The 13,218-nt window shown below is 41.6% G+C and overlaps 1 protein-coding gene across 7 annotated transcripts in view; it reads right to left on the bottom strand.

Annotated features, from left to right (window-relative positions):
* UBR5 (ubiquitin protein ligase E3 component n-recognin 5) overlaps positions 1-13,218 on the bottom strand; it is a 79,153-nt gene that overhangs the window by 48,407 nt on the left and 17,528 nt on the right. For 4 of the 7 annotated variants that reach the window (XM_063451184.1, XM_063451189.1, XM_063451190.1 and 1 more), the window contains exons 4-12: positions 13,093-13,169; positions 12,171-12,290; positions 11,426-11,615; positions 10,962-11,121; positions 9,603-9,752; positions 8,786-8,997; positions 8,003-8,119; positions 7,775-7,885; positions 7,404-7,558 (exon numbers count right to left, since the gene is read on the bottom strand). In XM_063451184.1, coding sequence (XP_063307254.1) covers positions 7,404-7,558; positions 7,775-7,885; positions 8,003-8,119; positions 8,786-8,997; positions 9,603-9,752; positions 10,962-11,121; positions 11,426-11,615; positions 12,171-12,290; positions 13,093-13,169 — 1,292 coding nt within the window. The remainder of the gene's footprint in view (positions 1-7,403; positions 7,559-7,774; positions 7,886-8,002; positions 8,120-8,785; positions 8,998-9,602; positions 9,753-10,961; positions 11,122-11,425; positions 11,616-12,170; positions 12,291-13,092; positions 13,170-13,218) is intronic. The other 3 variants (XM_063451191.1, XM_063451186.1, XM_063451192.1) reach the window with 3 other exon arrangements.

Raw genomic sequence — 13,218 nt, 5'->3', positions numbered from 1 at the left:
GACAAGGACTAGTAAAGCCACCAGGAGTCCAGTTTATGGGGGGACTCCCCATGTCCGATCTACAAATAGACTTTACAGTGATGCCTAAATCGGGTGGACATCGTTACCTGCTGGTAATTGTGTGCACCTATTCAGGCTGGGTAGAAGCATGTCCCACTCGTACAGAGAAAGCAGGAGAAGTTGTGAGATTCCTGCTACGAGAAATAATACCCCGATATGGACTACCCTGTTCTATAGGATCGGACAATGGTCCAGCTTTTGTTCACCAGTGCCTACAACAACTGACTCATATGCTTGGTATAAAGTGGAGGCTTCATACTGCATATAGACCCCAGAGTTCTGGTAAGGTAGAGAGAATGAATAGAACTATTAAGAACCAGTTGGCTAAAATGTGTCAGGAAACCCAACTTAAGTGGAACGTTCTCTTACCTATAGCTCTATTGCGAATCCGCAGTACCCCTACCAGAAGGATGGGCCTCTCTCCTTTTGAAATTATGTATGGGCGACCACCTCCCGTACTTGGTAACTTAAGGGGGGATTTGAGTCAGTTGGGAGAAGGAATTACCCGGCAGCAGGTTGTAGAGTTGGGTAAGACTATGGAGGAGGTACAGAAATGGGTACAAGATAGATTACCTGTGAATATTTATCCCCCTGTTCATAGTTATCATCCAGGAGACCAAGTGTGGATTAAAGAGTGGAATAATGTACCGTTAGGGCCCAAGTGGAGAGGTCCTTATGTTGTTCTTTTGTCTACCCCTACAGCGATAAAAGTAGCAGAAGTGACTCCGTGGATACATCACTCCAGGGTTAAACCAGCAGCAGTCGATTCTTGGCAAGTTACAGCAGATCCAGAGAATCCCTGCAAGATCCGGTTGAAACGCACTACTCAGTCGGAGTAACGAGGAATTATTGTGGATTACAAATTTTATTGTTACAGGTGTGAGTGAGAAGGCCATAATAAAGCCTGTCCGCTTACCATCACATAGTGTATAAGCCAGGAAAGTCTCGAAGAGACACCTGTGAAGACGAGCAGAACTCCATTCCCTGCAGCCCTCACATCCTGGAAGCTGAGGTTCCATCGCAGGGACGAAGACTGAGGATGACGGCGAAAGATGTGCTTTTGATTGTGTTTATTTACATGTGTTTTTATATTCAGGAAGGTAGAGGTACCGACACTCCTAGCTGTGAGGTATGCATTAAGACTACGAGAACAGGTAACCATATTTCCCAAACCCTAATTTGGCATTCACAATACGAGTGTAAAGGAGAGGTATCAAGATGTAGATACCTAAATATAGACTATAGTGTGTGCCATTTAGGAGTAGGAGAACCTAAGTGCTTCAGTCCGGAGTATCAACCTCGTACAATTTGGTTGACTCTCAGGAATGGAGATCCTCAGGGGACCCTAATTAATAAGACGGTGTTAGAATCCGTATATTCTTCGGGTGTTCTGCTATTTGATGCATGTAAGGCGATATCAAGTGGTAGAAAGCCGTGGAATGTATGTGGGGATCTTAGATGGGAGAGGACGTATGGATCTAACGATAAATATATTTGTCCCAGTAGTAAAAATAAATATGTGAGTCCTAGATGCCCAAATAAAGACTATAACTTTTGCCCATATTGGTCTTGTGTGGGGTGGGCGACTTGGGGACAGACAGTAGATAAAGACATGATAGTGACTAAGTTGCCGACTAGCCCATATTGTAAGTCTATGGAATGCAACCCAGTCCATATACTTATAAATAACCCCGACAAGTTCCTAGACAAGTATGGAAATTTATTTGGGTTTCAGATATACGGGACGGGTTTAGATCCTGGGACATTATTGTTTATAGGAATAGAGACTGATACGGTATCCTCCCAGACTCATCAAGTATACCATTCCTTTTATGAAGAGATGAGTATAGATAATAAGATCCCCCATAGCGCTAAGAACCTGTTCATAGATTTAGCCGAAAGTATTGCCGGTAGTCTTAATGTTACCAACTGCTATGTGTGTGGAGGTACTAACATGGGAGACCAATGGCCTTGGGAAGCAAAGGAGGTAATGTCCGGTTCTGAGGCAGTTGACCAACTAATATCTGCACAAGCCGATTATCATTTGAGTGTTAGAGGTAAATCTGAGTGGAGATTAAAGACCTCCATCATAGGTTATGTTTGCATAGCAAGGAAAGGAATAATGTATAATACTTCTGTAGGAGAATTAACTTGTCTAGGGCAAAAAGCTTATGATGATGATACTAAAAATACAACTTGGTGGTCGGCTTCAAATGTCTCAGAACCATCTAACCCGTTTGCTAGATATGCCAATTTAAAGGATGTGTGGTTTGATTTATCCATCACATCTACCTGGAGAGCCCCAGCAAATTTGTACTGGATCTGTGGTAAGAAAGCCTATTCGGAGTTGCCACAGGACTGGGAAGGGGCATGTGTGTTGGGTATGCTCAAACCATCCTTCTTCTTGTTACCGATTGAAACAGGTGAGACTTTAGGTGTTAAAGTGTATGATGTGAATCATAGGAAGAAAAGGGGACCCCTAGAGATAGGTACCTGGGAAGATAATGAATGGCCTCCCCAGCGTATCATAGATTATTATGGGCCAGCCACGTGGGCAGAAGATGGTACCTTTGGTTATAGAACCCCTATTTATATGCTCAACCGCATTATAAGGTTACAGGCGGTGGTTGAGATTATCACCAATGAAACATCACAAGCACTCAATCTCCTAGTGAAACATAATACCAGGATGAGGACAGCAGTATACCAGAATAGATTAGCCTTGGATTACCTTTTGGCAGTAGAGGGAGGTGTATGTGGGAAGTTTAACCTAAGCAATTGCTGTCTTCAAATAGACGACGAAGGGCAAGCAATAGCTGAGCTTACTAGCCATATGGTTAAACTAGCGCATGTGCCTACTCAGGTATGGAAAGGGTATAATCCAAGTAGTTGGTTTGGTAGCTGGTATGAGTGGTTTGGAGGGCTTAAGGCAGTGGTAGGTGGAGTCCTATTGATCTTATTGTTGTGTCTACTCCTACCGTGTCTTATCCCCTTAGTAGTTAGGTCTGTGCAAAGCCTGATAGGAAGTATAGCAGAGAGGAAGGCTGCTGCACAGATAATGGCGATATATAAATATAGGGCTCTAGATCAGGGAGAACCAATGCAGGAAGATGAATGTTGAAGATTCACATCATAAGATAAGTCTGGTCTGGTTCAAAGTAACTTGCGGTGTAAGCAAAACTAAGGTTATGTGATGCCTCAAGTAATTGTAAAATATCAAGAGGCATCAAAGGGGGGAATGTGGTGGAATCTCGGTAAAAATAAATTTAGTAGGCCGAGATTACCACGTGGCATGTGTACGTGCATATGCTGACGTATCGATCAGTTGGTTGCACGAGGCAAGATACGATCAGTAGTGTACGGAGCATGTGCAAGAATACAGGATATAGTATTCCCCCTCCTCCATTGTGCTGGACAAGCCATGCGGTCAAACAGGAAGTTAATTCTTATTGTGTTGATTGGTTAAGAGAATGTGCGGGTGGAGCTTAATATGGGAGGAGTTATATGCCTATATAAGGAGCCTGCACTATTGTCCGGGGCTCAGAACTTGTGGTATTTTGGTGACGCTAGTCCCTCTGAGTCCCGATCGGTGATCCAATAAAGAATCTCTTCCTTCCTGAAGAAACCTGTGTCCATCTCTCTGTACTTGGCTTCCGTCAGTTTCTCCGGTATCAAGAGTGCAGTGTGTGTGTGTGTGTGTATGAGAGTGCAGTGTGTGTGTGTGTGTGTATGAGAGTGCAGTGTGTGTGTGTGTGTGTATGAGAGTGCAGTGTGTGTGTGTGTGTGTATGAGAGTGCAGTGTGTGTGTGTGTGTGTATGAGAGTGCAGTGTGTGTGTGTGTGTGTATGAGAGTGCAGTGTGTGTGTGTGTGTGTATGAGAGTGCAGTGTGTGTGTGTGTGTGTATGAGAGTGCAGTGTGTGTGTGTGTGTGTATGAGAGTGCAGTGTGTGTGTGTGTGTGTATGAGAGTGCAGTGTGTGTGTGTGTGTGTGTATGAGAGTGCAGTGTGTGTGTGTGTGTGTATGAGAGTGCAGTGTGTGTGTGTGTGTGTATGAGAGTGCAGTGTGTGTGTGTGTATGAGAGTGCAGTGTGTGTGTGTGTGTATGAGAGTGCAGTGTGTGTGTGTGTGTGTGTATGAGAGTGCAGTGTGTGTGTGTGTGTGTATGAGAGTGCAGTGTGTGTGTGTGTGTGTGTGTGTATGAGAGTGCAGTGTGTGTGTGTGTGTGTGTGTATGAGAGTGCAGTGAGTGTGTGTGTGTGTGTGTATGAGAGTGCAGTGTGTGTGTGTGTGTGTGTATGAGAGTGCAGTGTGTGTGTGTGTGTGTGTATGAGAGTGCAGTGTGTGTGTGTGTGTGTGTATGAGAGTGCAGTGTGTGTGTGTGTGTGTGTATGAGAGTGCAGTGTGTGTGTGTGTGTGTATGAGAGTGCAGTGTGTGTGTGTGTGTGTATGAGAGTGCAGTGTGTGTGTGTGTGTGTATGAGAGTGCAGTGTGTGTGTGTGTATGAGAGTGCAGTGTGTGTGTGTGTGTGTATGAGAGTGCAGTGTGTGTGTGTGTATGAGAGTGCAGTGTGTGTGTGTGTGTGTATGAGAGTGCAGTGTGTGTGTGTGTGTGTATGAGAGTGCAGTGTGTGTGTGTGTGTGTGTGTGTATGAGAGTGCAGTGTGTGTGTGTGTGTGTGTGTGTATGAGAGTGCAGTGTGTGTGTGTGTGTGTGTGTGTATGAGAGTGCAGTGTGTGTGTGTGTGTGTGTGTGTATGAGAGTGCAGTGTGTGTGTGTGTGTGTGTATGAGAGTGCAGTGTGTGTGTGTGTGTGTGTATGAGAGTGCAGTGTGTGTGTGTGTGTGTGTATGAGAGTGCAGTGTGTGTGTGTGTGTGTGTGTGTATGAGAGTGCAGTGTGTGTGTGTGTGTGTGTGTATGAGAGTGCAGTGTGTGTGTGTGTGTGTGTGTATGAGAGTGCAGTGTGTGTGTGTGTGTGTGTGTATGAGAGTGCAGTGTGTGTGTGTGTGTGTATGAGAGTGCAGTGTGTGTGTGTGTGTATGAGAGTGCAGTGTGTGTGTGTGTGTGTATGAGAGTGCAGTGTGTGTGTGTGTGTGTGTATGAGAGTGCAGTGTGTGTGTGTGTGTGTATGAGAGTGCAGTGTGTGTGTGTGTGTGTGTATGAGAGTGCAGTGTGTGTGTGTGTGTGTATGAGAGTGCAGTGTGTGTGTGTGTGTGTATGAGAGTGCAGTGTGTGTGTGTGTGTGTATGAGAGTGCAGTGTGTGTGTGTGTGTGTATGAGAGTGCAGTGTGTGTGTGTGTATGAGAGTGCAGTGTGTGTGTGTGTGTGTGTGTGTATGAGAGTGCAGTGTGTGTGTGTGTATGAGAGTGCAGTGTGTGTGTGTGTATGAGAGTGCAGTGTGTGTGTGTGTATGAGAGTGCAGTGTGTGTGTGTGTATGAGAGTGCAGTGTGTGTGTGTGTATGAGAGTGCAGTGTGTGTGTGTGTATGAGAGTGCAGTGTGTGTGTGTGTATGAGAGTGCAGTGTGTGTGTGTGTATGAGAGTGCAGTGTGTGTGTGTGTGTATGAGAGTGCAGTGTGTGTGTGTGTGTATGAGAGTGCAGTGTGTGTGTGTGTATGAGAGTGCAGTGTGTGTGTGTGTATGAGAGTGCAGTGTGTGTGTGTGTATGAGAGTGCAGTGTGTGTGTGTGTATGAGAGTGCAGTGTGTGTGTGTGTATGAGAGTGCAGTGTGTGTGTGTGTATGAGAGTGCAGTGTGTGTGTGTGTATGAGAGTGCAGTGTGTGTGTGTGTATGAGAGTGCAGTGTGTGTGTGTGTATGAGAGTGCAGTGTGTGTGTGTGTATGAGAGTGCAGTGTGTGTGTGTGTATGAGAGTGCAGTGTGTGTGTGTGTATGAGAGTGCAGTGTGTGTGTGTGTATGAGAGTGCAGTGTGTGTGTGTGTATGAGAGTGCAGTGTGTGTGTGTGTATGAGAGTGCAGTGTGTGTGTGTGTATGAGAGTGCAGTGTGTGTGTGTGTATGAGAGTGCAGTGTGTGTGTGTGTATGAGAGTGCAGTGTGTGTGTGTGTATGAGAGTGCAGTGTGTGTGTGTGTATGAGAGTGCAGTGTGTGTGTGTATGAGAGTGCAGTGTGTGTGTGTGTATGAGAGTGCAGTGTGTGTGTGTGTATGAGAGTGCAGTGTGTGTGTGTATGAGAGTGCAGTGTGTGTGTATGAGAGTGCAGTGTGTGTATGAGAGTGCAGTGTGTGTGTATGAGAGTGCAGTGTGTGTGTATGAGAGTGCAGTGTGTGTGTATGAGAGTGCAGTGTGTGTGTATGAGAGTGCAGTGTGTGTGTATGAGAGTGCAGTGTGTGTGTATGAGAGTGCAGTGTGTGTGTATGAGAGTGCAGTGTGTGTGTGTATGAGAGTGCAGTGTGTGTGTATGAGAGTGCAGTGTGTGTGTATGAGAGTGCGTGTGTATGAATGCAATGTGTGTGTGTATGAATGCAGTGTGTGTGTGTGTGTAATGCAGAGTGTGATGCAGAGCCTTGGTGGGGGGTGGGCATTTGTATTTTTTAATTATTATTTTAATATTTTTTTTGTTTCATTAAATTTTTTTATTATTATTTTATTTTATTATTATTTTTATTTTTTTTATTATTATTAATATATATAAATTTTTTTCGTCCCCCTCCCTGCTTGCTAGCTGGCCAGGGAGGGGGGCTCTCCTTCCCTGGTGGTCCAGTGGATGGGCACTGTGTAGGAGGGGGCTGTGGGGGCTGCAGAGAGATGTTACTTACCTTTCCTGCAGCTCCTGTCAGCTCTCTCCTCCTCCGCCGGTCCGTTCAGCACCTCGGTCAGCTCCCAGTGTAAATCTCGCGAGAGCCGCGGCTCTCGCGAGATTTACACTGTGAGCTGACAGAAGAGCTAAACGGACCGGCGGAGGAGGAGAGAGCTGACAGGAGCTGCAGGAAAGGTAAGTAACATCTCTCTGCAGCCCCCACAGCCCCCATTGTCTGTATTATGGCAATGCAAATTGCCATAATACAGACTCTGACTCGAGTATAAGCCGAGTTGGGGTTTTTCAGCACAAAAAATGTGCTGAAAAACTCTGCTTATACTCGAGTATATACGGTACTTATTCTTATATAAACTTTCTAGATGGACACTAACAATCGCCCCAGTAAAATGGTTATATTGAATCCAAATCAAAAGCTACTATGCCTTGAACAGGCAGAGGGGGAGGGGGAAGGCGGAGAGGGAGAAAGTCTCTATTGCAGATGCCATTAGCTTATCAGATATTAATACAGTAGAGTGTACTAGTACTGCCTAACATGGATAACAGGTAGACATGTTGACAAAATTTCTACTTACCACCAATATAAGTTATTCTCTAGCTGTGCACAGGTGTAAAGAGCACAGCAATGCAAAGACACAATCTTATCACCCTGCAACTCAGGGAAAATCTGGGCAGTGTGCTCCAGCTTGGAAGCCACAGAACTTAATGTTTCATCAACCCACGTGGCAACCTTAGGAAAGTAAAAGAAAATCCATAAATAAAATCATATACAACATCCAGGAAAAATGCTTTACTTATGCTATTTAACCACAAACACACACAGCAACGTAAATAGAAGATTTGTACAAAAGACAGGATGCCTTTGATCTAGAAAACATGTTAATGGGTACAGACTTCAAACATAGCTTTCATCCAAGAAGCAAACAAAAATCCAAGCGGTGCAAACCTTGTTGCTCTCTGTAGCTACTGTAGCTCGTATACTGTTTGCTGAAAGTAAAACTATTTTCTCATTTGCCAAGCCTAAAAATGCTGTTCTTGGGTGATGTAGTGATGGATTCTAAAAAGGGAAGAAAAAAAATGTAAACGATGTTTGCTGTCTGATACAATCGGACCTAATATGTCAAGAATGAAGGTATTTCTATGGAATGAAAAGCATACAACACTGAGCACAAACCTGTGTGTTCCTGTAAGGTTCAGATTCCATCCATTTCCATTGATACAATTCTCCTTTACTGCTCACTGCAATCAGCTCTGAATAAAGTGCTCCAATGGAAATAAATTTAGTTCCATCCTATAAAACCCCATTAAGAAAAATTACATTAAAAAAAAAACAAAACAGATTAATGCAATTGATATTCTGGTTTTAGCATATCAAAACTTTAGACCCATTAAGCAAGACTTAGGAATTAAAGCCTAGAATCAAGAGAGAAAAGAATGAGTGAAGCTAATCTAGCTCCAAAACAAACTTAATTGCTCCTTAAAAATGTGACTTCCCATTTGAACAAGCACCCCTCACTTAACATAGTCAACAGATTACCTCAAATCTGCCAAAGGACACATGGTTACAAAAATGTAAAGATATGCGATATTCCAAACCAAATTTGTTACACCATATTTAAAAAAAATATATAAAAAAAAAAAGACATTAAGATACTCCTTGTTACGAAAAGGAGACCCAACAAGATTTATCTTCTTCACAGAAGATGTATGCTATGAATGGATTAGTGTGTACCACTTAGCTTAACTGCAACGGCTTGACAAAATAAAATATATATATTATATATATATATATATATACACATATATACACACACACACATATATACATACATATCAGTAGTTAATTTTCTACATACATTTGCAGTTTCAATGTTATTATAGAAAGTTGCTGGATGGGGTAAGAGAAAAATAAAATATACATTTATAACTTCCTGCACATAATTAAGACAAGTCGTACCTTTTCTGGCCACCACTGCAGGTCTTCTCCCAGTGACACAGGGCTTTGTATTGGGGTATTCTTCTTATCCAAGATGGGCTCACCTTCTTTACTTGTGGAGCCTCTTTCATTATCGAATGAGGCCCCATCAAGCCACCTCCGCTCACGCAAACGTAAAACTGACTCACGTTCGCGCAACAGCTCAGAGTCTCTCTCTAAGGGAAGAAGGAGAACTGGTATGCAATTGGGTCACACCAGTGGGATAAAAGTAAGCCAATCTCTATTTAAGACCCTTCTTATCTACCAGCAAGTAAAGTCTATATTAATAAAACTGAATCCCAATCAGTACTATTTACTTGGGCATTGAGAGGGTCAAGCTATAGTCCAAGTTAAATAAAATTGGCTATAACGCATTTATTGGGTTAAGTATTGTAACGAACACTTTTTTTAGGCATTTTTTTTTTCCTTTTTAAGAATAATCAGCAGAGCCAGCAATGTTCAAGATCTATGAAATTATATTTGTACCTTTAAGGTTCGTTTTCTGGAAAGAAGCTTACATAAAGCACTGCAGAAAGTAACAAAAAAGCAATAAAGTACACAACTGGGACAAGAACAAAAAAAAAAAAAATCTGGTATAGATCAGTCATTTGTGGAACTAGAATTTATACAACTAATCCTGATTTATATAACAAGCGGCTCCCAGTTTAATGAACCATAAACACCTTCCAGCTGCCTAACATTCAGTTCAACATAAAACTTATGACCACAGAAAGTGCTAAAATGCTAAGGCTTTACAACACTGAAGATTTTAATAAAAAGACAAAAGGCACACAATTACCTCTAGATGAGCCTATCCTGGAAAGTGAAGAGCGCCGAAAAGATGGATACCCAAAGTAGCTAATATCTTCTGAAAACATAGCATCAGCATCAATTATGACACTTGGGTGAGCAGAATGAATGTCAGCATCCAGCAGTGACATAAGATCCTCTATAAACACAAGGATCATAAGCCATTATTAAGCAAAACAGTAAAATACACTGGCCTGAGAAATTACACCACATTCAAGAACAATGATCTTAAATGAAATCTAACCAGATCATCCGCAAGAATGTGGCTGATAATATCAACTTCACGTTATCAATTTAAATCTATACACTGTGCTGGTGAATGGACCAGCAAAGGCAGAAATCAATTAAAAACACGCACAAACACTAGAAAGGACCACTATAGGCACGCAGATCACTTCATCTCAATGAATGGTCTGGGTGCAGTGACCCGCTCAACACTACCGCTTTGTAGATCTGCCAATATTTACATTGCAAGGCTAAGCACACCTTCCACACCTAGGAAATGTTTTAGCTTCTGCAACCAAGTCAGACTGTTCTGTGACGTTCAAGGTTCTCACCCATTGCATGAGGACGTTGCAAGTTCTGATGGTTATAGGGAAGAACCAGATTCAATGCTTTGTGATTGCAGGAGCTCTGTGCTTGCTGTGTATGCATTTCTTGTACCCAATGCTTGTCTGATCAAGATTAGATCAGACTAAGTAAACGCCTGCAGGAAGCAAAACAGGTGGCTGCATGGTGCGTTGGCATTGAGGAAAAAAAGGTAAGTAAAAACCCTTTAATTTCATTTTGGGTGGGGGGGGGGGGCCATTCCCAACGCTATAGTGTTCTAATCACTATTTAGAGGTTTGTATTCCTAACACTATAGTGTTGTTACTTTAACCTATACATGTGCTAGCACCAACTATGGATGAAATCTTATTTCTCGGATTTAAAAAAAAAAACAAAAAAAAAACCCTAATGTCACTTCTAATAACTATACACACACACACATACATTTACAAACATAAAACCATGTGTATACATACACAGGACCTAGGTCTTTCAAGATACTCACCTTTGAAGGCCCTAATTTTTCTGCAGACTTGCATCTTCCCACAGAAAAGCTTCCGATTAGAAGTTTGCAGCAAACCTTTAAACAGTCCTAGTAGTTTCACTGTTTTCAGATTGAGTGCTCAGCATATTCCATAAATATATGAACTAAATTCAAAAGTCTGCAGCAGTGCCATTTATCACACAAAAATGTGAATTGAACCATTTTCCATATTGCTGCATTACAATCGAATACGTGCTTCGAACCATACTAGTATCAGATTGTTCTTTTAATTTTGTCCAGTCTAACCACACTTACCTCCAGGCAAGTAAGATTCGCTAGCAGTGTCATCTCCATCGTCACCATCTTCATCATCACGACTCAATAAATTGTTTACAGCAAGGTTTACATCAAGATTTGTCCTCTGTAGCTCTCTGATAATGACACTTCGAGATTTTCCTTGAAGGACAACTTGTGCCTGCAAAATTGTTTTGACACAACATAAAGTAAGATTAGTTAGAACATGTTTCATTAAAAAAAAAAAAATGGGCATTTAAAATAAATAAAAATTATATAATCCTACATGACCAGGCCTTGACTACTTTCAGATATACCGCAAGACCAGATTTAAATATTTTCTTGCTAGTCTGAACTCCAAATCTAACCACAATATCAATACTATTCCTGGAACAAAACCCTCAGAACACACTTTGGTTACAATTTCTATTAATCACGAAACCTTCCAGTAGACAAAAACTGGGCTCAAAATACACTAGATATACCTGAGATATCAGTTCCTCAGGTATAACAGATGCTGGAATAACTGGCTGTGGTTGGCTGCCAAGGAGTCCAGAACCTCTGTCTCTTCCTGTGCGAATAACACGTGTCTGCCTGCGAGAGTCACGAGCACCAGCAGATGACCGTCCAGAAGATCCCCCTCCGCTTCCACCCACACCTGAGCTCCAACGACTGCTAAAGTGATAGTGATAGAAAATAGCATAGAGACAGAAATGTATCATCCGTTCAACAAAAATGTATTTTTTTTTATTATTTAAAAAAAATAAAGGATCTGGCTTTTTAATGTCTTCTGATCCTTTTAAAAACAAAAAACAACACAATTCTATGCAGTCATCGTAATCCAGCACTGGAGAACATTATGAATTCATGGAATGGGATACTTAATACACCCCAATTTTATACAGGCACATATAGTCAGTGGCCCTTAAAGGTGTGCCTCTTTAACATGCTGCTTTAGGGTCAGAAATGGAAATACATATTCATGTTTGAAAAACAAACATACACCAAATTGTTTTTTAAAACCAACAGGAAAAAATAGCATTGTCTATACCAGAAAGAAAATATTGTATGAATAGTCAACATGGAGCTAAATGGTGCACTTGACAGCTTTAAGAGTAGTTGTGCAAAATTACAATTTGTTAAAACGGGATGCTTGTACAGAAGTATAATGCAGATCTGGAGAGTTCACTATACAGAGCTTCAGCCTTCATCCTATGAAAAAAAACTTACCCAAGGGTGTTGCCTGCAAGTCTGCCCAGAGTTTCAGAACCAGACAAAAACCAGGGAGAGTCACTAGTCCTGCCTGGTCTGGATGTCCTTCCTGCCCCTGAGCCAGTGTTTAACTTTGAACTGGAAACAAAAAAAATGGAATAGAAGTCAAAAAAAATGTAAAAAAAAAAAAAAAAAAAAAAAAAAAAGGTATACACGCGGGGAAAAAATAAAAAAAATATTTATATAAAAAGACAAAAAACACCACACCATCTGGGCTTCATGAAAGCCTGGATTCCCAGGTTTAAATGCTCAAGGACTTAGTCTGGCAGACACAAACCTAAGCAACACCCTTGGGAAATTTAGTCTCATTTAAAAAGGTGAGGTGCAACATAAGCCAATATCAGCTAACAAACATTTTACAAAGAAGCACACCTTGCCAAGAAAGTCAACATATGCAAGTTGTTTGCATTGCTGCAGCTTCTTAAAAAAGGTAAAAGTTATGTAGTAGAAATGTAGCCAACAACCTGAAACTTATCTAGAAAGGTAAAAGATGTCCGTATAAGCCTCAAACACAGACAGGCATTGAATGTTCAATCCACTGGTTTCCAATCAATTTGTCAATGATCCACGACGGCTTAAAATCTGCAAATAGTTTTATACGCCATGGGGTATCTACAATTGCACTGATGCTTTTTCTAGACTATAAGAAAATGGAATCTGTAAGACAACTCACATTGCTAGCAAATGCACATATATGTATACTACTGCAGTGTGCTCATTGCTTAAACACCAAGAAAGTATACAATCCATGATTTGGATTGCTCCCTTCTCGCTGTTATACTATGAAGATTGTCCAAAACACTTTAATCCCCGATTTTAAGACTGGACACAAATACTGAAAAATGTAAGCATATGGAGAGACTTCATTGACTAGACTTACCCATCATTACTCTCTGGTTTACTCAATTCTAGTCTATCTGGTTGAACAGAAAAGCCAATTCTGCAGACCCTGCCATCCTGAATGTGGAGAAGGGGAAATAAAAATTAGACAAACTCAAATTCGAAT

This window comes from Pelobates fuscus, chromosome 4, assembly GCF_036172605.1.
Source record: "Pelobates fuscus isolate aPelFus1 chromosome 4, aPelFus1.pri, whole genome shotgun sequence".
In the NCBI taxonomy this organism is placed as follows: Eukaryota; Metazoa; Chordata; class Amphibia; order Anura; family Pelobatidae; genus Pelobates; species Pelobates fuscus.
The sequence above is the reverse complement of the archived record's forward strand: the minus strand, read 5'-3'. Positions and strand labels throughout refer to the sequence as shown.